The sequence below is a fragment of the Sphaerodactylus townsendi genome, linkage group LG11 (assembly GCF_021028975.2).
Source record: "Sphaerodactylus townsendi isolate TG3544 linkage group LG11, MPM_Stown_v2.3, whole genome shotgun sequence".
Taxonomy (NCBI): domain Eukaryota; kingdom Metazoa; phylum Chordata; class Lepidosauria; order Squamata; family Sphaerodactylidae; genus Sphaerodactylus; species Sphaerodactylus townsendi.
Genome location: NC_059435.1, coordinates 7108414 through 7133216, shown reverse-complemented (window position 1 = coordinate 7133216; position 24803 = coordinate 7108414). Strand labels below are relative to the sequence as shown.

Below are 24803 nucleotides of genomic sequence, written 5' to 3'. Positions count from 1 at the left end.
GGAGAACTTGCTGGATGGTTTGCTAAATTGTCACGTGTGGTTGGGGAGGACAGACAAAACCAAACCAAAAAAAGAATCAGGTTTAGGAAGACTTGGCCCCGCTTCGGTCTGTGACTTTAGCAGGTGGCTGCAAATCTCTTGCAGCAGGACAGAACGCTACAAGGACTGCCTTCCCATAAATATTAGCTCGCTCCCTTCTTCAAGTCTCGCAGATTATCTTGAGGGAACATAATTAGTAACCTATAAAAAAGATAAATGGTCCATTCAAGTCAGTGCATCTTCAGATTATTCTGTGACTCCCTTCTGTTGATGGGTGATTTGTGCCTGTTCAAACTTATCGCCAAGGGGAAGACCGTAGAAATTGTCATTTCTAAATCTGACCCCGGAGTAATTGTTTAAAGTTCTAGATGTGGATGATATTGAGCTATTTATTCCACTTAGGCTCCTTCCTCCCATCCATGCCCTTTTCAGGAAATAGTCATATGTCCTGCTGCTTGTGTTCCTCTCCGTTTAAAACAGATTTTGAAGAAATTGCAAATTTGTGTTCCAGACAACGACGAGCCGACGAGAAACTAAAATCTGTCTTATTTCCAAAGCCTTTTCTCTACTGAAAATAACATCTTGTCTAATGACAAGATAATATTTCTGTTCTACCTATGAAATCCTTTTGCATTTCAATCTGTTTCCTCATTGGTAGTGGAAACGGCTGCTAACGTAAGTGGCAACCAACTTGTGGTGTTGCCTCATGGGGTTTTCAAGGCGAGATATTCAGATGTGGTTTGCCATCTGTCTCCCATCCATGCACTAATCAAAGTAGTTGCATGTTTATAAATTACCCCTCTTCTCCCCTGAACTTGAACTTTCTTTATGTGTGTGAGTCCATCTCTGGCAGTAGCCATTTTCTGGTGTGTTCTGCCTCCCATGGAAGCCTTTGTGTAGTTGCACCACCACCTTGTGGTGCAATGGTTGGAGACCCCTGCAATAGCACAAGAACAAAACAACTAAGGATCTGCATCATGGCAGAATTGCCGGAGTTGTTTTCAACTTAACCTCTTCCTTTGTTTCGACGATTCAAAACAGAGAACGTTGGGAGCAATATTGGCCTGTTATGAGTGAGTCCCATTTATCTGAAGAAGGGATGAGGTTTTACAAGATACTCTTTTTGTTCTTGTAGGCCATCTGAACAGCGGACTGCTGGATTTCCTCTTGTTTGGCAGCCTGATTGCTGCAGTGGATCCCGTCGCTGTCCTAGCAGTCTTTGAGGAAGTCCACGTCAACGACGTCCTCTTCATCATTGTTTTTGGAGAATCGCTCCTCAATGACGCCGTGACTGTGGTAAGGAGATTTTGATAGTAAGTTATTGGGAATCTTGGTAAGCCATAAGAACATTGGATAATCTAGGTCAGTGATGGCGAACCTATGGCATGGGTGCCAGAGGTGGCACTCGGAGCCCTCTCTGTGGGCACACAAACACAGAGTTCATCATGTGGGGAGCAGAAAATCACCCCCCCCCCACACACACACACACATCTAGGCTGGCCTGGGTCACTGAGCATGACATGCACGCATTGCGGTGAGCAGGGATGACTCGGCTGGCAGACCTGGTGCCTGTGCTCTGGGTGGCTGCTGCCCGAGGTGGGGGATGCAGAGGAGGCAGAGATGCTAGAGATGCACAGAGCGGTGCACGCGGGACTTGCTGGAGGCTAGAGCAGGCTGGCCCCTGCTCGAGTGGGTGGGGCGAAGGAAGAGGGAGCCAACTGATTTTTTCTAAACTAAAACCTCAGCATTCAGGTTAAATTGCCGGGTTGGCGCTTTGTGATAAATAACTTGGGTTTGGGTTGCAATTTGGGCACTCGGTCTTAAAAAGGTTCGCCATCACTGATCTAGGTGGTGCTATATTATGGTGTTATATTATGCATGCTTACTCCTGAAGTTCTATCTAATTTGCCTAGGGACAAAGGGTACCCCTTGTCTCCAGGCACCACTCTTCTGGTCATGTGGGGGGCGCAAAATCGGCCCCCCACGTAATCAGGAAGCCAGCAGTGGGGGGGCAGGGGGCGGGGAAGACCTATGCCCTCAACCCCTCAGCCCATGTCAATAGATGACACATGGAGCAGGGTCGAGAACTACTGGGTAAGCAGGCTCATTTTGGCAGCTCAGTGCGGCACACATTTTGAGTAACCAGGGATTGAGGGTGCTTGGAGACAACAAGGCAGCAGGAAGTCCTGCTGCCTCGTCATCTTCGAACCCTTGACCCCTTCCACATGTCATCAACATGGGCAGGGTTGAGGGCACCCAGCAGCAGTGAGGGGGCGCCATTTACTCCCGGTACGGCTCTGATTACATCAGGTAAATATTAGTAGGATTTCATCCATGCTGCCTGATTTTGTGCCTGGTTACTCAAAAATGTGAGCCACTGAGCTAAGTGGGGCTAACTTCTAGATAAATGTGGACATTATCCCAATGTAAGCAATTAAAGAGATTACTGTTTTACTGTTGCAGATTTCTGCAATATGAGCATAGTGGTACTGTCCTGACTTGGAGGTCTGCATTTTACTGAGTGAACGTTTTTGAAACATTTGAAATATATAAATGTGAAGTGTAATTCTTTGCTTGTGGCATCTAAAGACTACTGTGCTGCTGATAATTGTGTCCCCATTTTCATTTCTGAAATATTGGAAGATCTGTAGCAAACAGCAAATAGCATCCAGATTCTGGGTGAACGGTCTTGCTTTAGTTGGGGGAATGTTCGCAAATACTAAATGGCAGCAAACAGATCATTTGAAGTCCCGAATGGTTTGGACCAGGTTATCTTATCCTATATATTCCTCCCTGAGAATTGAAATCACAAACAAGCTTTTCTGTGCTACCAATCCGAAAATCTTGTTTGGTAAGCAGACAAGAGAGGGCCTTTTCAGTGGCAGCCCCAGAATTATGGAACAGCCTCCCAAGAGAGATGCGCCTGGCTCCCTCACTTTCACTCTTTAGGAGGCAGATGAAAATAGTTTCATTGAAGACCACATTTGCTTAAGTTTACTATACCCTGTCTCATAGAAAGAAAGAACCTCCATGCTGAATTTAGCCACAGGCACTTCCTGGACCTCCTTTACAGTGGAAGGTTCTGCTGCGGTCCTAGTGCTTGCCCAGTTCTGCCCCAATTCTCTGGTTACATTTTAGAAGCTATTTTAAGCACTGCTTATGTCAAAACCTTTATTCTGTGTACTAATAAGCATGGCACTTTGTTAAAATAGCATTTTCTTGTGCAACTGAAGGCTAATAGCGGAACCTGCCTTTTGTGATCATTGCACCCATGGTTTAAAATAGCTTCTAAAATGCAACTGGAGAATTGGGATGGGGGTGGGGGTGGGGGAGAACTGGGCAGGCACTAGGACTGTGATCATTGCGCCCACGACTTAAAATAGCTTCTAAAACGCAACCAGAGAATCGGGGACGTCTTTAAACGGTGAAAAGGTGTGGCTGTCATTTCTGCCATACTGCAAACAATTGCATTTCTATCTTTTGCTTAGACAGAGTATAGCAGTCCCAAATTGTGTTTTTAAATTCTGTTTTTTAAAAAAATATTTTTAGTGTACTTGATTTTATGTGCTTTACCAACATGGTAGGCAGCCTCGAATTCCATAGAAGAAAGGCGATAGCCACAATAAGCTGCCTTGGGAAATCAAACGGATGGATGGATGGATGGATTTGATGGATGGATGGATGGATGGATGGATGGATGGATGGATGGTCGCGATTTGACGGATGGATGGATTTGACGGATTTGGATGGATGGATGGATGGATGGATGGATGGATGGATGGATGGATGGATGGATGGATGGATGGATGGATGGATGGATGGATGGATGGATGGATGGATGGATGGATGGATGATGGATGGATGGATGGATGGATGGATGATAGATGGATGATAGATGGATGGATGGATGATGGATGGATGGATGGATGGATGGATGGATGGATGGATGGATGGATGGATGGATGGATGGATGGAGGATAGATGGAGGATAGATGGAGGATAGATAGAAGGATGATGGATGGATGGATAGATAGATAGATAGATGGATAGATAGATAGATGGGATAGGTTCAGTTAGTCGTAATGTGTTGGAGTGTGGTGTGGTTCCGCAGAAGGCTCTCTCCCCATCCTTCATTCAGTCACCTTTTCTTTTTGTGCAGGTGCTCTATAACGTCTTTGATTCCTTTGTCGCCATCGGAGCTGACAAAGTGACAGGTGTGGACTGTGTCAAAGGCATAGGTGAGTGTCTTTTAAAGCTCATTCCCTTTTGGAGAAATACATGCAGGATTTTCATAATGGAGTTGTTCCACTGGGCCTTTTGGGAGGCTGGTTGCTGACGTGCCGTCCCCCGCCATTCCCTGTGTACCATCATGGCTGGTTGCTTCTTGTATTGTGTCCAGTCCCCGGGTGTCCCAGGGGCATAGAAGGTTTTTTCTAAGTCACCATTTGTTGTTTGGTTCTTTTTGGTGTAGTCTTGTGTAAATTATTTTTGGTTTTAACTATAATATTGTATTTATATGGTTTTAACGATATTTTATTCTCTGTACACCGGCTAGAGCCCTTCGGGGGTGGCCAGTGTATCAAATTTAATAAATTTTAAAAAGGTAAATATAGTCCCACCAGGTCATTACTGACCCATGGGGTAGCAACACATCACAGCCTTTACTAGATAGGGTGGTTTGCCATCACCTTTCCCAGTCGTAATGGGGTTAATAATATCCCAGTGATGGCGAACCTTTTCGAGACCGAGTGCCCAAATTGCAACCCAAAACCCACTTATTTATCGCGATGTGCCAACATGGCAATTTAACCTGAATACTGAGGTTTTAGTTTAGAAAAAAACTGTTTGCTCTGAGGTGCACGTTACTCAGGAGTAAGCTTGGTGAAGCAACTGTGCAATGCTTTGAACGGGTGAATCATGACCCTAGGAGGGTTTACTCAGAAGCAAGGCCAGCCTAGGTTTGTGTGTGGGGGGGGATGATTTTCCGCTCCCCCCACATGATGAACTCTGTGCGCGTGTGCCCACAGAGAAGGCTCTGAGTGCCACCTCTGGCACGCGTGCCGTAGGTTCGCCACCCCTGTGATATCCCATCTCCACAAACTGTCCTGCTCCTCCTCTTCCTATCCTTGTTAGTTCTCCCATTTCAGAGGCATGCCATTGGGTAGCAAACTTCCAAATGCAGCTGTGTGAAATGTAATGATATTCCCTCCACTCTTCCCAATATGGGACTTGCATGCACCCACTCGTGCTTAATTAATCTGAGATGGATACCTAACCTGGCTTGCTGAAGCTCGAACAAAATGTTCCCAACTGACTGATATATGCAAATGCCCAGCTGTGACTTCTCTTCTGCAAAGAGGGGAAAATACAAGTGGGCCGAGAGGTGCTTAACCTCTTTCCCCTGCTCCCACCTGGGCTCTGCAGTTCACTCCCACCTGGAGTTGCAGGCTGATTCCACTGCAAAAAAAAGGGGGGGGTCTAGAACACAGGTGTCAAACTTGCGGCCCTCCAGATGTTATGGACTACAATTCCCATCACCCCCCGCCATCATGATGCTGGCAGGGGATGATGGGAACTGTAGTCCATAACATCTGGAGGGGCGCGAATTTGACACCTATGGTCTAGAAGAAGAGTCAGGAAAAACAGGAGTAGTGGGGAAGTCAGCGTGGTGTCGTGGTTAAGAGCAGTGGACTCTAATCTGGAGAACTTAGATTTGGTTCCCAGCACCTCCACAAGAAGCCTTCTGGGTTAGTCACAGTTCTCTGAGATCTCTCAACCCCACCGACCTCACAAGGGTGGATTCCACACAGGCTAAATATAACGGGTGTAGGACATGATATAAACTGGTTGGGGGGGGGGGGACACACACTCCACACAGTCCCATTCCCAAAATGAGTTTAACCCGTTTTATTCCCCTTAATCCAGGATTTTTTTCAAAGATTGTGAAACGAGCAATCCTTTGCACAATCCCAGATTAGAGGCAAACACAATAGAAGAAGAAGAAGAAGAGTTTGGATTTATATCCCCCTTTCTCTCCTGCAGGAGACTCAAAGGGGCTCACAATCTCCTTGCCCTTCCCCCCTCACAACAAACACCCTGCGAGGTAGGTGGGGCTGAGAGAGCTCCGAGAAGCTGTGACTAGCCCGAGGTCACCCAGCTGGCGTGTGTGGGAGTGCACAGGCTAATCTGAATTCCCCAGATAAGCCTCCACAGCTCAGGCGGCAGAGCGGGGAATCAAACCCGGTTCCTCCAGATTAGATACATGAGCTCTGAACCTCCTATGCCACTGCAGGAGCTGCTTTATTTCCCTCCATTCCACCTGTTCACTTTTAGTTCCACACCTGCCTGCCATTCTGTGAAGGTTGTGAGCAGATTCTCTGAGCGCCTGACAGTGCACAAAGTCCCCCAAACACATCCCCACCCCCACCCCCCGCGGCAGCAAATATGACCAATCTGCAGCAACATCTTCATTCCTGCCCAGCCATTGCAGGGAGGTCCCTTTTTCTATTGTGGATTGCACCTGCGCAGCGATGCAGGTGCAGCTGATAGTATTGCGGGACAATTGGCATGGCTGCGGGGGTTCACATCTGTGTGCCTGGGCAGCTACACATCTGTTGCAGGAAATTAAAAAAGAGAGAGAGATGTGCCTAAGTGCAAAGGTGCAAAAGCAACCCCGATTGTTACCATGGGCTCCATTTGCTGCCTGAACGGGTGAAGGGCACACGTGTGAATGGGAAAAAGGAAAACAGGTTCCTTTATAATACCTGCAGTCCATTATACATATGCTGTGCAGAATCCACCAAGGTGTCTGTTATGGGGAGAGGAAGGAAAGACGTTTGTAAGCCATTTAGAACTCCTTATAGAAGAAGAAGAAGAAGAGTTTGGATTTATATCCCCCCCCTTTCTCTCCTGCAGGAGACTCAAAGGGGCTGACAATCTCCTTGCCCTTCCTCCCTCACAACAAACACCCTGTGAGGTAGAGCTCCGAGAAGCTGTGACTAGCCCAAGGTCACCCAGCTGGCATGTGTGGGAGTGCTCAGGCTAATCTGAATTCCCCAGATAAGCCTCCACAGCTCAGGCGGCAGAGCTGGGAATCAAACCCGGTTCCTCCAGATTAGATACACGAGCTCTTAACCTCCTACGCCACTGCTGCTCCTTTAGCAAGGTATAAATCAAAATTCTTCTTCTGGTCGTTGTTCTTCTTCACTGCTCTGCCTGCCTGTTTGTTCTGCCCACTTCTCCTGGTGCCGCTATGCATCTGAGGCATGAAACATGACGACAGATAACATATCTGACACACATATGCACCTCGCAACCATTATTCAGCTCCTAGTAATTGAAATGGTGCTATTATCTACACCAGCCATTCTCAACCAGGGTTCCGTGGTACCCTGGGGTGCCGTGAGCATGTCCCAGGGGTACCGCGGCAACACTACCGCCCGCCCCCTCATTTTTGTGGTGTCTCCCACCGGCGCCAGCAAGGACATGGAGCTGGCCCATGGGGCAGGGCCTGCCACAAGGTCAGCAGCCACACCCACACCCAGTGCTACCCTTCACCCTGGGAGGAGAAGGTGGGGGGTGTGGCAAGCAGGGGCAATGGGAGGGGAAGGTGGAGGGTGGCGGCAGGGGTACCGTGAGATATGAAGAGTGAGGTCAAGGGTACCCTGACCTCGAAAACGTTGGGAAACACTGATCTACACTCTTGATTGTGAATTATAAGGGGAGGGGCCCTGGTTGAGAGAAGGGACTCACACCTTTAAGTGTTCTCAGACACAGAGACTGGGCACAGCTTAGAGTGGCCAGCGGGTCTGGAGGAAAGAAGATGAAGAGTTTGGATTTTTATCCCCCCTTTCTCTCCTGCAGGAGACTCAAAGGGGCTTACAATCTCCTTGCCCTTCCCCCCTCACAACAAACACCCTGTGAGGCAGGTGGGGCTGAGAGAGCTCTGAGAAGCTGTGACTAGCCCAAGGTCACCCAGCTGGCGTGTGTGGGAGTGCCCAGGCTAATCTGGATTCCCCAGATAAGCCTCCACAGCTCAGGGGGCAGCTGGGAATCAAACCCTTTTCCTCCAGATTAGATACACGAGCTCTTAACCTCCTACGCCACTGCTGCTCCTGTCCCTTTAACAGAGTCTTGGCAGTGGTGGAAAGAGGTGTCAAATTGCAGCCACCGTATGACGAACCCATATCATTTTCAAGGCAAGAGATGGTCAGGGGGTCTGCTATGACCCTCCTCTGTGTAGCAACCCTGCCCTTTCTTGGCGGCCTCCTATGCAAGTACTAACCAGGTATGACCCTCCTTAACCTCTGAGCAGTGGCGTTCCTGGCTAGGGACAAAGGGCACCCTATGTCCCCGGGCACCCCCCATTTGGTCACGTGGGGGGGCGCCAACATTTCAGGGTCGTTTGTGTGTTTTTAAATTTTTAAGTGTTTTTTCACGTTCCAGCCTGCAGGGGGCGCATTTTTAAGGCTAGTGGCACCAAAATGTCAGGGTACCATCCAGATACTGTCCTGATGATACCATCCAAATTTGTTGATGTTTGGTTCAGGGGCAGCAAAGTTAAGTGCCCCCATCCCCATTGTTTTCAATGGGAGCTAACCTGAAATGGGGGCTACCCATTTGAGGGACCATAACTTTGGTCCCCCTGAACATAACTTCACCAAACTTGGGTGGTATCATAAGAATAGTTAACAGATGATACCCTGAAAATTCGGTGTCACTAGCTTTAAAAATACACCCCTTCCATATGCCCGGTGGGGGGGGGGCGCCAAACTCAGGTTTTGTCCCCGGGCGCCAGTTTGCCTAGGTACGCCCCTGCCTCTGAGATCTGACAAAGATCAGACTAGCCTGGAGCATCCAGGTCAGGAATTAGTGGGTTGTTATTTACCTTTATATATTTGCCTCTCTTTAATTTGTTTGGGGTGAGAGAGTTTCTACCACAGTTCAGTATTAAGCTGCTGCAAGAAACTTGGGCTGCTGAGGATATTTTGCTCCCTGGCTTCATTTCATCTTCCTCTGCAGCAGCCCAAAAAGGCTGAAAGGGAAAAGAGCCAGTGCTGATCTGGCATGATTTATATATAAAATAATTAGTCTAGATCAGTGGTGGCGAACCTATGGCACGGGTACCAGAGGTGGCACTCAGAGCCCTCTCATTGGGCACGCGCAAACAGAGCCCCCCCCCCCCCCCTTCTAGGCTGGCCTGGGCTGCTGGGCTTGATTGTTAGCATTAAACCTAAGACCTCGTTTTGGGGAAAGCGGTGTAGGTAACCCTGTTAAGCGCTGTTAAACCCCACTGATTTTCATGCGAAGAACTAAAGCGCGATCCTTTACCTGGGAGTAAGCTCGGTTGCTGGCAATGGGGCTTGCTTCTGAGTAAACCCTCCTAGGGTCGTGATTCACCCATTGGAAGAGATGCACGGTTGCTTCAAAGCAAAGCCACCGACTACCACCAAGCTTACTCCCAAGTAACGCATGCCTCGGAGCCAACCGTTTTTTCTAAACTAAAACCTCAGTATTCAGGTTAAATTGCCATGTTGGCACTTTGCAATAAATAAGTGGGCTTTGGGTCGCAGTTTGGGCACACCTGGACTCCACCTTGCTTTGGCGGGTGAAGAGGAAGGTGATGACCAAAGGAGGGCCGGGCGAGATAAGGAGCAGAAGGTGCCTTCGTGATGTCCTGTCTCCCAGCACCATCTCTGGGAGAGGATTTGGTCGGAGCTGTTTTGCACATGGCTGTGTGAGCAGCGACTCCTGCCCGGTACATTTTGAATTTTAACAGACCCGTTATGGTCTTTTTTATGCCCTTTAGGGCTGTCATAAAAAAGATAAGGGGAAATATTTGCTCTCCATTGCCAATGGGCAATAGGCAGCGGTGTGTAGTTGCAGAGCAGGGCTGACCCATGCACGGGTCAGCTTGGGGGGCTCGTTTTCTCCCAGGGTGGTTTTGTGAACTCAGATGCACGGACGGGTTTCTTTCTCTTTTTCTTTGGGCACGTTTGTTCTTTCTCGCACTTTTTCAGATACCCAGTCTCTTTTTCAGATACCCAGTGTCAAACGATCTGTCCTATCCGTGTACTGCTCCAGTCTCTAGATTTAAGTATCCCCAGATGCAGCCACACTGATATACTAAACTATTGCACTGTTTGTTGTTGAAGGCTTTCATGACTGGAATCAACCTGCAGTTGTAGATTTTTTTGGGCTGTGGGGCCGTGGTCTGGTAGTTTTTGCTCCTAACATTTTGCCCACATCTATGGCTGGCATCTTCAGCAGCATGTTACAGTGAGATGTGTTTCTCTCTGTGGCACATCTTATTGGGACATTCCTCTGAAGATGCCACCCATAGATGTGGGCAAAATGTTAGGAGCAAAAACTACCAGACCACGGCCCCACAGCCCAGAAAATCCACAACTGCAGGTTGATTCCAGTCATGAAAGCCTACAACAACAAACAGTGCAATAGTTTAGTACAGTGATTCCCAACCGGGGTTCCGTGGTACCCTGGGGTACCATGAGCACGTCCCAGGGGTACCCTGACAATGCTCCCGCCTGCCCCCCCCCCCCCACCGGAATCAAATGGATTTTGAAGGGGCGGGAGGGGGGGTGTTTGGAAACCTCATAGACTTCCTTTAAACAACATTGAAAAACAGCATTGTTTTATTTGGTTAGAGTTTCAGAAGGGGACCTTGAATCCACGATCTGCTGTTGAAACTAACTGGGTGAACTTGAGCCCGTTGCACATTCTCAACTGAGCCTACCTTGTAGGGTTGTTCTAAGGCAGTGGTGGCAAACCTATGGCACACGTGCCAGAGGTGGCACTCAGAGCCCTCTCTGTGGGCACGCGTGCCATCACCCCAGCCAAAGGCGAAGCTGCCACGGGGACATCGGAACAAATGTCCTGAGCAAGTAGAACACCAAGAAGGCAGTGAGAAGAAAGGGTAGCGAAGGGTAGTTCGAGGCGTCCCAAGCCAAAGGACTACACCAGGACCAATGAAGGAATTTTCTCTTGAGTTTTTTTACGGGTCCCCATATTTTTTTTGATGAATCAAAACAAACAACTGTGGGGAACTGGAAATCTTGCTCCTTGTTTTGTGATATTTTGGTCAGCCCTACCAAAAAGGACCGTCTTGCCCCATATGTCCCTAATCGGCCTCTGCACTCAGCAGAGGCCAATTTGCTGGTGATCCCTGGCCCCTCAATGATGCGGCGGGCCTCCACCCGGGCCAGAGCTTTTACAGCTCTGGCCTCTGCCTGGTGGAACGCTCTTCCACCAGCTGTGCGGGCCCTGCGGGATCTTCATGAGTTCCACAGGGCCTGCAAGACTGAGCTGTTCCACCGGGCCTTTGGGGAGGCCGGCCGCTGATGCCCCCCCCATAACATCAGTGGACTCTGCTGCTCCCTCCCCCGCTCTTTTAGGGGATTTGATAGTAGGTCACCTTCTGTTGCATTTGGATTCTGCATTTTAATGGGGTTTGGTTTTAGTGAGTATAGAGCTATAATTTTATAAATGAATTCTGATATTTACTGATTTTACTTATGCTCTATCTGTGTATTCTGTTTAACTTGTTGTTCACCGCCTTGAGCCCTCCAGGGGAGGGCGGTATACAAGTACAATCAATCAATCAATCAATCAATCAATCAATTACTGTTGTTTCTGCAGTATTTCTTTCTTTATTTTGGATAATCCGATGACACAGTGGTTGTTGGACCTTCTGCAGTGTTTCAGCGGACAATTGAAAACCATCGTCTGTTTGGGGAGTGATCGCTAGTTCCTTTACCTCAGATTAGTTCTTTTTGGATAGCAGCAAGGTGAACGCGCAGCTTCATCTCATCACCGTTCAGCAGGGAAGTAAAGCCTTCAGGTTGTTGCGTGCATAAGCTCCAAACCCCCCCTTTTTCCTTTTCTCGCCCTGCAGTGTCTTTCTTCGTGGTGAGCCTGGGAGGCACCTTAATCGGCGTGGTCTTTGCATTCTTGCTCTCACTCATCACTCATTTCACCAAGCACGTCAGAATCATCGAGCCGGGATTTGTGTTTGTGGTCTCCTACCTTTCTTACCTGACAGCTGAGTTGCTTTCTCTTTCTGCCATCCTTGCGTAAGTCTGAGCCGATCAACTGGGTCTTCTTAGTTTCAAAGGAGCAGCGTCTTAGTCTGTTGTGGCAGAACTCAACAGGAGTCTCACCACGCCTTAAAGAATAGCAAACTTTAATCCATTGTAAGATTTTGTGGATTAGAGCCCCATGTCTTTTTTGCTGTGGGCGGATCCTCACAATTGAAACCTTTTATTTTTTGAAGGAAACCTGGAAAATAAACAATAGCAAGGGTCAAAGGGCCATTTGAAATGCAGGAAGTACAGAGTGAAATGTAATTATATAAAGTTTAACTCTAGTCAGGAAAAATACAGAGATGGCTTACCTAATTATACTAAGCTGGCTAATACTTTTGATGGGTGGGGAGACACCAAGATGGATCCAGCCAGCGTTTTTGTTCCGTCTCACTCGATTCCCGTCCTCATTACAACCTCTGGCCTTTGCCTTGTGTGGATCTCATGATCCCCAGCATAACTGTTTTGATGGTGAACGAGAAAATTCCCTCCTGCCTTTTTCACCGGTGGAAAAACTGGTTGGATCCAACCTGCGGGTTTTATTAAGATAGTCAAGAGTTATAGGTGAGATAAAAATCCTAACGCTTTTAAGTATTGCCAGAAACCTTTAAAAATGGCAATCTAAAAGGGTTGAGAAAATATGTGAACTGGGCAAAGAAGAAAAGGCTGTTAACAGGTAGGATATCCTAACAGCCATTAGACTTGCTAGAAAGTGAAGAGAACTGAAGAACTGTGTGGTGTGCCTTATGATATGCTTCATGTCAGAACATGAATTGAAGTCTATAAAATTATGCATGGGGTAGAAAATGTTGACAGAGAGAATTTTTTTCTCTCTTTCTCACAATACTAGAACCAGGGGGCATACATTGAAAATGCTGGGGGGAAGAATTAGGACTAATACAAGGAAACACTTCTTCACGCAACATGTGATTGGTGTTTGGAATATGCTGCCACAGGAGGTGGTGATGGCCACTCACCTGGATAGCTTTAAAAGGGGCTTGGACAGATTTATGGAGGAGAAGTCGATTTATGGCTACCAATCTTGATCCTCCTTGATCTCAGATTGCAAATGCCTTAGCAGACCAGGTGCTCAGGAGCAGCAGCAGCCGCAGAAGGCCATTGCTTTCACATCCTGCATGTGAGCTCCCAAAGGCACCTGGTGGGCGACTGCGAGTAGCAGAGAGCTGGACTAGATGGACTCTGGTCTGATCCAGCTGGCGTGTTCTTATGTTCTTATGTTCTAATGTTCTTAAGCCTTCCTGGGCAAAAGCCCAACCAGGCCCCGCCCAGTTTCTAAAAGTTCTTGGTGGGCACCAGAAAAGGTGTTAGTGGGTGCCTTGGTGCTCAGGGGTACCATGTTGGGGGACCTGTATTGTAACTTTCTGTGGTATCTGCAAGGACTGTTAAAAATGTCTTTCATTTTCCCCCTTCCAGTATAACGTTCTGTGGTATCTGCTGTCAGAAATACGTCAAGGCGAATATCGCTGAGCAGTCTACCACGACTGTGAGGTACACCATGAAGATGCTGGCTAGTGGTGCAGAGACTATTATTTTCATGTTCCTGGGAATTTCAGCTGTGGATCCTCAAATCTGGACTTGGAACACTGCTTTCATTCTCTTAACGTTGGTCTTCATCTCTGTCTACAGGGCCATTGGTAAGAAAATGTGTTCTCTTGCTCTGGATGAGGTTGCTAATTGATTGGGACATTGGAAATGCTGCCTTTGCTTATTGGGGAGGGGCGGGAAGCAAGAATCTCCAGTATGTTTTCTCAGACCCTGGTTTTCCTCTTATATTTATGATGACTAGAATTAGCTTCAGGCACGGGAGGTCCAGTGATTAATTGATTTACTTACTTACTTCATTTATACTCACACCTTTCTACCCAATGAGGACCCGATAGCAGCTGACAGCGTCCTCCTCTCCTCCTTTCTTCCATTTTATCCTCATCACAAGCCTATGAAATAGTTTAGGCTGAGAACATGAGCTTCTGTAACAGAGCTGAGATCCAAAACTGACTGTCCCAGATCTTACCCTTTAACCACTATACCACACTGCTGTCAAGTTTGGAAGGCAAGAGAACATCATCATCATCATCACCATCATAATTTGGGTGCTGTGTGGTTTCCAGGCTGTATGGCCGTGTTCTAGCAGCATTCTCTCCTGACGTTTCGCCTGCATCTGTGGCTGGCATCTTCAGAGGATCTGAAGATGCCAGCCACAGATGCAGGTGAAACATCTCTGAAGATGCCTCTGAAGATGATCCTCTGAAGATGCCAGCCACAGATGCAGGCGAAACGTCAGGAGAGAATGTTGCTAGAACACGGCCATACAGCCCGGAAACCACACAGCACCCCAGTTATTCTGGCCATGAAAGCCTTCGACGACAACAACAACAAGAACAACAATAATAATAATGAGGAGGAGGAGGAGTTTGGATTTATATCCTGCTTTTCTCAACCGTCAGGAATCTCAAAGTGACTTACAAACTCCTTTCCCAGAACCCTTGTGAGGTATGTGGGGATGAGAGAGTTCAGAGATAACTGTGACTAGGCCAAAATTACAGCAGGAAAATGAAATAGGTATTGTGACTGGACTGTGGTTGGCTTTATGGGCCTTTTGAGCATCCATGGGCCTCAGGCAGCTGCCCCACCCTTACCCAGTCGTAGCTGTGCTTTCTGGTCCAAAGAAGTTGCTGTTTTCTTCCAGGTGAAATTCCGGGAACACCCCATTCTTGTCATCTCATATAATTGTTTTGTGGCTCAGCCTGACAGAGAGGTAAAGCTAGTCACAGTTAGTCCAAGGCAGGGATGTCCAACTGTGGGCCTTCAGATGTTTATGGACTACAATTCCCATCAATCCCTGCTGACATGGCCAATTGGCCATGCCAGCAGGGGCTGATGGGAATTGTAGTCCATAAACATCTGAAGCCCCACAGTTGGACACCCCTGGTCTAAGGTAACCAAGATGGCCCAGAATAACTCAGTCTCATCAGGCCAGGGAAGCTAAGTAGGACCGGTCCTGGTTCATACTTGGATGAGAGACAACCAAAGAAGTCCAGGGTTGCTACGCAGAGGCAGACGATGGCAAACCGCCTCCAATTGTCTCTTGCCTTGAAAGCTTTGTGGTTTTGCCATAAGTCAGCGCTTTCCACCCCCGCTAATTCCTGATAACTAGTTAGAAGTAAAATCTTTGTGGTCCTCATGAAAATACCTAATTAAGACTACATCAAAGGCTGGGTCTTGAGCATTCCTATTGGACTCATGTTGTGTAATTTGACCCGAATCCCAGTGAGAAAGGCGGACTGTAAATGACGTAAACAAACGGCTCCAGAGCCAAATACAACACAGAGGCAAATGCAACTGTAAATGACGTACATAAATGGCACCAGAGCCAAATACAACACAGAGGCAAATGCAACTCTTTTATAAAAGAATAGAGTGTTTTTTAGATTAAGCCTATTAGATGGTTAAGAAGAATGCTAGATTAAACAGTATTGTGAAGGGAATGGCACAAAAAGATTTTTATCGGACTGAAGACTTTCTTAAAGACGCTTTACAGAAAAGGAAATGATAGATGTAAACAGCTGCCTGCCAGTAATCTCCATGCAAACTGTGTGCCAATTTATGCCACTGGATTAAAAGTTACACAGGACACTCCTACATGTAATACAAGATTTCTTATATGCCATTTCCTGAAAAAAAAACTTGCATCAACCATGTTTGGGGTGCAAAAAGTAGGCATTATTAATCAACATGCCAGTTATCAGTAATTTAATTTGCATTGTTTTTGGTTATACAGATGGGCACATAGGCTCCGTATACTGGCTCTTCATCAGTCTCTTGCACTGAAGGTTCATGTCGTCTAGCTGTTTAGTTGTGGAAGGTTGTTAATGCCTTCATTACAGTTTACTACTAATTGAGGCAAATGTGCTAGTATTTAGTCAATGTCTAAGACATTTCAGAGCACCTGTTTTACTTTTGTGGGGTATACCTGTTAATGCCAGAACAAAGCAATAAAGCTCCAGCAAGGTTAAGAATAAAAAGGAATTTCACTGTTTCCTTGTTCAATTCTGCCATTATGACTGAATCCAGCCCTGGAGACCTGCGTGTGCCACTGCTTCGGAGGCACACAACGCTGTTTATCAGGGGCGTAATGCCCATTGGGCAAGGTGGGCAGCTGCCCAGGGCACCACCTTGTGGGGGGCATCAAAAGGCAGGGTTCGTTTTTAGGTATTTTTAGTGGTTTTCCATTTTTGGCCTGCAGGGGGCGCAGTTTTTAGGCTAGTGGCACCAACGTTTCAGCGTATCATCAGGAGACTGTCCTTATGCTACCCCCCCAGGTTTGGTGAGGTTTGGTTCAGGGAGTCCAGAATTATGGACTCCCAACGGGGGTGCCCCTATCCCCCATTGTTTCCAATGGGAGCTAATAGGAGATGGGGGCTACAGTTTTGAGGGTCCATAACTTTGACCCCCCTGAACCAAACTGCACCAAACGTGGGGGGTATCATTAGGGCAGTCTCTTGATGATACACTGAAATTTTGGTGCTCATATGTCTAAAAATGCACCCCCTGCACGCACCAATGTCCTGGTGCAAAAAAAAATTGGTCGTGGTAGAGTGGCCGCCCATGGGGGGGGTGGGGCGGCAGCATCCAACTCAGGTTTTGCCCAGGGCTATAGTTTGCCTTGTTACGCCCCTGCTGTTTATCCAGCCTTAACTGGACTTAACAGATACGTCAAAAGCGGCCAAAGATGCACCCGATCAAACCATGACAAGGATTGGCTTGTATCAGTCATTGTGATAATGTGGAGTTGCTGTTCTAGGAAAGAAGCATTTGGTTTTAACAGCCCTTTTGCTAGGTGATGTCTCTGGGGGTCGTATGTTCCTTAATTCCCACAGGAATGTGATTGCTCGGGCTCTCGTTACGCTATGATGTCTGTTTTCCACAGGTGTCGTCCTACAAACCTGGATGCTGAACTATTACCGCATCGTCCCGCTCGGGATCATCGACCAAGTGGTGATGTCATATGGCGGCCTCCGTGGAGCGGTGGCGTTTGCTTTAGTTGTGCTTTTGGATAAAAATAAAGTGAAAGATAAAGACCTGTTTGTCAGCACAACCATCATTGTTGTGTTTTTTACAGTGATATTTCAGGTAATTAATCACTCTGGTTTTTTCCCCCCTTCTTGTGCTTAGGAAGACAAAGGACCTGGTCAGACTGTGCTTCCTTGAACTTACAAGGAGAGGAAGTCAGTTTCTGACTCAGCCACACCCTTGCGCTGCCCTGCCTTGCCTTGCTTGCCTTTCTCTTCCCAGGGAGAAAGCACCATTTCGTCTAGCTCAGACCTGGGCATTATACGGCCCGCGGGCCACATCCGGCCCGCCGGATGACCCTGACTGGCCCCCCTGCCTTGCTGGGGAGCGAGGCGCCTTTGAAAGCCCTGCAGAAGCCGGCAACCAAGGCAACCGGCTTCTGCGGGGCTTTCAAAAGCACCAGTCGATGAAATAAGTAGGTCAAGGGACTTAAGTCTCCCCACTTGCTTGATTGTCACAGTGGACAACTATGCAGGTAGGTTAAGCCTGTGATTCTTTGTGCCAAATAGTGTTGTATGCAGAACTGTTGCCACTGATTCCAAGTTGATCTGTGCACCTGTCTGTCACTTATCAGCCTCTATTGTGCAGAATTGAGTTCAGCCTTTTGGCCCGGCCCTCCACCATATTTTCTGTTTCTTATGCAGCCCCATGGAAAAAATAATTGCCCACCCCTGGTCTAGCTGGTGTGCCACAGTGGTGGATTTTGCACAGGTCAAATATAACGGGTGTAGGACATGATATAAACTGTTTGAGGGGGACGGACCTTCACACAGGTCCCGTTCCCAAAACAAGTTTGGCCTGTTCTATTCCCCTCAACCCGGGATTTTCAAAGATCGCTAAACCAGCAATCCTTTTGCACGATCCCAGGTTGGAGGCACTCCCATGCGAACACAGCAGGCAGGAGATTCTTTGTTTCCGTGCCTTCCACCCGTTCACTTTTAAGTTCCACACCATCCACCATGAGGGAGAATCTGCCCGCCATTCTGTGCAGGTCCCCCAGCGGGTTGTGGGCAGATTCTCTGAGTGCCCCCCACATGCTACAGAGCCCCCCAGGCACATTTTTCTCCCCTGGCAGCCAATATGACCAATCTGCAGCAACACATTCATTATTGCCCGGCTGTTGCCAGGAGGTCTATTTTCCTTTCCTTTTGGGTGCCGCACATGCGCAGCTATGCAGGTGCAGCTCATTGGATTGGGGTCTATTTAAATCCACTGTTTATCCTTTGAGCGAACTCCTGGTCAGACATAACTTTGTACACTGGGAGTGTGAGTCTAGGTTCAGTCGCCCTTCGGTGGTTCCCCTTTTGGTGGTCCCATAACTGAGGGACATACCGCCCCCTCTGTGGGGAGGGGTTAATGACTGGACGCAAGGCACTGTATCTTAGTACGTTGTGTTTTATGGGGATTTTTAGTTGTTTTAATCTTAATAGAGTCGTAAGTGTCTATTGTAAATTATTGATGTTTTAATTTGTGCTCTACCCATATGATGTAAACCGGGGGTGGGCGGTATGCAAAATTATTATTATTATTATTATTATTAGTAGTAGTAGTAGTAGTAGTAGTAGTAGTAGTAGTAGTAGTAGTAGTGGAGGAGGAGGAGGAGGAGGAGGAGGAGGAGTTTGGATTTATATCCCCCCTTTCTCTCCTGCAGGAGACTCAAAGGGGCTTACAATCTCCTTGCCCTTCCCCCCTCACAACAAACACCCTGTAAGGTAGGTGGGGCTGAGAGAGCTCCGAAGAGCTGTGACTAGCCCAAGGTCACCCAGCTGGCGTGTGTGGGAGTGTACAGGCTAATCTGAATTCCCCAAATAAGCCTCCACAGCTCAGGCGGCAGAGCTGGGAATCAAACCCGGTTCCTCCAGATTAGATACACGAGCTCTTAACCTCCTACGCCACTGCTGCTCCTGTATTATTATTATTATTATTATTATTATTATTATTATTATTATTATTATTATTAGTAGTAGTAGTAGTAGTAGTAGTAGTAGTAGTAGTAGTAGTAGTAGTAGTAGTAGTAGTAGTAGTAAAGCCTGAAGAGGTCTCAAATTGAAAGCAGATCCTAAACTCAGGCTATGTCAATGAGCAAAGAGTGTAATTATCTTTATAATTTTAGTAACATGAAGACCCTGTGTCATGTTTTCACTTGGTAAACTCACACAAGAGAAAATGCACTCTTTGCATTGGGTGGGGAACTGGCCTTCCACAGCAAACCTCAGTGCGTTAATAGATTTAAAGTTAATATTTCATGAGAAGCCATAAAGCCCGGGCATGTCCTCTTGCAGAAAGCAAATACTGTTTTCCATTGAAAAATCTTTACGCCACTAATAAATAAGAGCGGGAAGGATAGCTTTATATCACCTCATTCTGGCTTAATAGCCTGGGTAGTCTGAGAGAACAGTCGTGATTTTCCTGTGGCAATCTTTATAAAGACAAAGGCGGTCCAAAGTTCTGCAGTTGCTGAGAAGTCAAAATCATTAGTTGGGATTTTAACGTCACGGCGTCTGCTGAGCAGCTGTGAAATTTGAAAGTAATATTTTGTAAGTTTGCACCTCATTGAGCTGCCTCACGCAAGTCTGGAGAGGCAGCACACCAGCTGTCTAGATCAGTGAATGAATTAAATGAATATAGTACCCGAATGTCATGGCCTTCGCTTGTGGACGTAAGTTCTAGCACAGCCATTCTCAACCAGGGTTCCCTGGTACCCTGGGGTGCCATGAGCATGTCCCAGGGGTACCGTGGCAACACTACCGCCCCCCCCCCCCTCATTTTTGTGGTGTCTCCCACCGGGGCCAGCAAGGACATGGAGCTGGCCCATGGGGCAGGGCCTGCCACAAGGTCAGCAGCCACCCCCACCCCCAGTGCTTCCCTTCACCCTGGGAGGGGAAGGTGGGGTGTGTGGCAAGCAGGGGCAATGGGAGGGGAAGGTGGAGGGTGGCGGCAGGGGTACCGGGAGATATGAAGAGTGAGGTCAAGGGTGCCCTGACATCAAAAAGGTTGGGAAACACTGTTCTAGCAGATGCCAGATTTGATAATGGAGTAAAGTGTAAAATTCACCTTCAGGAGACATGAGAGCAGGATGCTTTGTGTTAGGTTCTGTGGTTATTAAGGATCATTATTGTCTGGAGAGCCAGCATGGTATAGTGGTTAGGAGTGGTGTATTCTAATCTGGAGAACCGGGTTTGATTCCCTGCTCCTCCACATGAGCGCCAGTCACTAATCTGGATGAACTGGATTTGTTTTCCCACTCTTCCACATGAAGCCTGCTGGATGAACCTTGGGCTACTCACACTTCTCTCTGAAGTCTCTCAGCCCCACATACTTCACAAGGTGTCTGTTGTGGGGAGAGGAAGGGAAGGAGTTTGTGAGATGCCTTGATATTTCTTACAGGAGAAAAAATCGGGGCATCAATCCAAACTCTCCTCTCCTTCTGGCACTGGTTGAGGGGAACTGGTGCACGTTGCCAGCACCATTGCTGAGTTCGTGGGGTTTTGGGGAGTTGAACATAAGAACATAAGAACAACCCAGCTGGATCAGACCAGAGTCCATCTAGTCCAGCTCTCTGCTACTCGCAGTGGCCCACCAGGTGCCTTTGGGAGCTCACATGCAGGATGTGAACGCAATGGCCTTCTGCGGCTTTTGCTCCCGAGCACCTGGTCTGTTAAGGCATTTGCAATCTCAGATCAAAGAGGATCAAGATTGGGAGCCATAACAGGAGATGGTTGTATAGTGTGAACAAATGCAACCAGCTCAGTTGGGTTGGGCAAGTTGTGAGTGCCCCCCAGATTTCTGCAGAGTGGATTGATCTAACTGGCCACTGTTTGCCCTGACCTGGATGGCCCAGATTGTCCAGGTCTGGTTAGATCTCAGAAGCTATGCAAAGTTGGCCATGGTTAGTACTTGGATGGTAGACCACCAAGGAAGTCCAGAGTCATGATACAGAGGCAGGCAATGGAAACCAGCTCTGAACATCTCTTGCCTTGAAAATCCCGCAGAGGCAACATAAATTGGTTGTGACTTGACAGAACTATCCACAACCACCTTCTGACTTGGCTCCCCTGCTGTATGTATTGAATACATCCCCACCTCCACAGCCCTCTTTGTGTGAAGCAGGGGTGGAGCGAGGGGAAACTGCACCGGGGGCGTGCCCTGCGCCTCTGCCGCAGCAGCCCCCACCACACCCCCTCCATGGCCCGACCACGCCCCCATTGCTGCTTCACCTGGGACGTCCCCCCCTTATCCTGTTAGCGCTACGCCACTGGTGTGAACAGGAGATGTAAACTTGATCTTTCTTTTGTCTTCAGAGTTTGAGAGGCATGCACACATGTGCAACTTGCCCTTGAGGGGCGTGTGCACAGCCACCTTTGACCTTGCTGTAACACATCCATGATCAGAATTAGTGGGCAGCGTCCTTTTTTTATTCTCTTTCAGTTAAACTCAGAATGATGCATTTGTTTCCCCCCCACAGGGTTTAACCATAAAGCCTTTGGTGCAGTGGTTGAAGGTGAAGAAAAGCGAGCACAGAGAACCCAAACTGAACGAGAAACTCCAGAGCAGGGTAAGCCACGCTAGGCAGGGGGTGACCGGGGGAGGGGGGTGGTTGGAGAGAGGAGAGGTCACATGCCAAGCAATTAGGGTTGCCAACTTTGGGTTGGGATATTCTTGGGGATACAGGAGTCAAGCCTGGGGAGGGCAGAGTTTGGGGAGGGGAGGGAAGGGAAGTCAGCTGGATCTAATGCCATAGAGCCCACCCTCCAAAGCTGCCCTTTTCTCTAGAGCTGTGGTGGCGAACCTTTGGCACTCCAGATGTTATGGACTACAATTCCCATCAGCCCCAGCCCCTGCCAGCATGTGTTGAATGATTGGCTCCTCCACACAAATGGTGGGCCTATTTCAGTGATGGCGAAGCGATGGCACTCCAGATGTTCATGAACTACAATTCCCATCAGCCCCTGCCAGCATGGCCAATTGGCCATGCTGGCAGGGGCTGATGGGAATTGTAGTTCATGAACATCTGGAGTGCCATCGCTTCGCCACCACAGCTTTAGAGGAAAGGAAGCTGTTTTATCCTGAATCACATTTTTGGTTCATCAAGATCAGTACTGGCTGCTTAAAACTGGCAGCAATTCTTTGGGTCTCTGGCAAAGGCCTTTCACATCATCTCCTGCCTGGTCCTTTAAACAGGAGGTGCCGGGAGTTGAACCTGGGACCTTCTGCACGCCAAGCAGGTGCTCTACTGCTGAACCACCCGCCTCATCGTAGCCCCTGAAAGTCCCAGAGGCAAATGCAACCCCCAGAGGTTTTCTCCCTAATTTATACCCATCTGAAGGTCTCTGCCTGCTCTCCCCACCATCTCCCCCCTCAGAGCAGTATACCACCAAAGCTGGGTACCACTAAGGGAGTGAACATCACAGGGGAAGCGCTGGTTACATTGCAGACCTGTGAGGCATCCTCTTGACCCAGCAGTGGTGTAGTGGTTAAGAGCAGGTGCACACTAATCTGGAGGAACCGGGTTTGATTCCCCGCTCTGTTTAATCTAGCATTCAGGACAAAAAGGGGGGATATAAATCCAACTCTTCTTCTTCTTCTCCTGCTTCTTCTTCTTTTTCTTCTCCTGCTTCTTCTGCTTCTTCTGCTGCTTCTGCTTCTTCTTTCCCCTTTCTCCTTCCTCCTCCTCCTCCTCTTCCTCTTCCTCCTCCTTCTTCCCCCTTCCCCTTCCTCCTCCTCCTCCTCCTTCTTCTTCCCCTTCCCCCTTCCCCCTTTCCCCCTTCCCCCTTCCTCCTCCTCCTCCTCCTCCTCCTCCTTCCTCTTCTCCCTTCCCCCTTCCTCCTCCTCCTCCTCCTCCTCCTCCTTACTTGGAGGGAGCAAGGTTCCAGGTTGTAAAGCTGGATTCATTTTTTAAAATAGAATTTGTTATTTTTTTTCGCAAAAGAAAAAATTGATACAGGGGGAAAGGTAATGAGTATACAAACACGCAATAGATGAATCTGTACTAATTGTGAGTTATACTAAAGGAGGATAAAATATGGTTTCTATATTCCTCTAGTGCCTTAGAAGTCTTCTGTTGCAGATAGAAGAAAAAAGAAAGCTTGAAAGTGAGACTGAGAAAAGGGGGGATAGGGGAAGAATGGAGAGGCAGATTCTGAAGCCAGCGGCAGCTCACACTTTCTGATCCTGGATGTTTTCAGAACTGGCTGATGTAAGATAAGCTAGTTCATCTGTCAACTATGAAGAGTCAGGCCCACTCTGCTCTGATGCCAGCAAACACTTCTTCCAGTCGAGTGGAGCAGGGGTTTCTGCAAGCTCAGACCAGCCGAATCATCATGTTCCCTGGAAGTCTATGAGGCTGGATTCAGTTCCCCTGTAGAAACCAAAAGAGACTCATCATGCTGGTTTCTTTATCCCGAAGGGGTGTACACTGTTCATACACAGCCCCTGCCTGCTTAATCTAGGGCAACACCTCCAATTACCCAGACAATGTTGACTTTTATGTTCTTTTGTTCCCATAGGCCTTTGACCACATCCTATCAGCGATTGAAGACATATCTGGTCAAATAGGAAACAATTACCTGAGAGAGAAGTAAGTGGGGTTGGGGGTTATCCTGAGGTGGGATCCAGCAGGTTCTCACAGGTTCCCGAGAGTAGGTTACTAATTATTTGTGTGTGCCGAGAGGGGGTTACTAAGTGGCGATTTTGCCACGTGATTTTTGCCTTAGTTACGTCCCTCCTCTCAGCAGTAGCACGCAGAACTTGAAGAAGTCTAGCAGGAGGTGCACCGGCGTGCGTGGCAACCTGTGCCTGCGTGCATTTGTTTCCCACCCAAGGACCGGCGCAGCGGCTGCTTCCTTGCCACAGCCCCGCCCAGGAATGCCCCACCCCCGGAATGCACCGTCCCGCCCCCGTCCCGCCCCGCCCAGCTCCATTGGCGCTACGCCACAGTTTGAATCCCACCACCATGGGAACCTGATACTAAAAATTTTGGATCCCACCACTGGGGTTATCTTAATGCTGTGGAACAGTTGGAAGTGAATGGAAAAGGGTAGCCAGAAGAGCAGTAAGGCTGATCACAGTCATCAGAATGCTCCAAGTTGGCAAAATAGGCATTGCCCCCTTCCAATCAAGGTCTAGAACTGTGGGCATCCTTCCCGTTCTTTTGAAGTCTGCATTGGCTGTGCCTGCTAGACACAATTCAGAACTTTGCGTATTTCATTCTTTTTCGATTATCGGTAAACACCGGCGTTTGCATTTTCACTCATCTAGGAAAGGTAAATTTTGAGGGCTTATACATGAGCATATACGGTACTTCAGTTTGACACAGAAACAGAACAAGTTAAAACGTGTCTGGTTAGATGGATGTAAAATTTTGCAGACAAAATACCTCTCCAACAATGGGAAACTTTATGAATAAAAGATACAAAATTTACACCCAAATGCTAAGAGAAAACTGGTATAAGATATTTGTGTATTACTCTGAAGGATATCAAGAAGATGGACAAGAACTATTAAAAGAAATGTTGGACATTTAAAGAGGTCTTTATCATATGTGGAGGATGTACAAAAAGACAAAAAAGACTGGAC

The 24803-nt window shown here is 47.8% G+C and overlaps 1 protein-coding gene and 1 long non-coding RNA gene across 3 annotated transcripts in view; one reads left to right on the top strand and one right to left on the bottom strand.

Moving 5' to 3' along the window:
• SLC9A3 (solute carrier family 9 member A3) overlaps positions 1-24803 on the top strand; it is a 77428-nt gene that overhangs the window by 37024 nt on the left and 15601 nt on the right. The window contains exons 3-9 of the mRNA XM_048511875.1: positions 1175-1335; positions 4199-4277; positions 11951-12128; positions 13572-13792; positions 17086-17288; positions 21694-21783; positions 23735-23805. Of these exons, the coding sequence (XP_048367832.1) occupies positions 1175-1335; positions 4199-4277; positions 11951-12128; positions 13572-13792; positions 17086-17288; positions 21694-21783; positions 23735-23805 (1003 nt within the window). The remainder of the gene's footprint in view (positions 1-1174; positions 1336-4198; positions 4278-11950; positions 12129-13571; positions 13793-17085; positions 17289-21693; positions 21784-23734; positions 23806-24803) is intronic.
• Positions 11686-17238, bottom strand: LOC125441346. Of its 2 annotated transcripts, none has more exons than XR_007245827.1 (4): positions 17102-17238; positions 13996-14092; positions 12449-12667; positions 11686-12333 (listed from the first exon to the last, which is right to left on the bottom strand). It is a non-coding gene; the product is annotated as an uncharacterized LOC125441346 (long non-coding RNA). The 2 variants fall into 2 exon arrangements; XR_007245826.1 differs by having other exon boundaries at positions 14011-14092.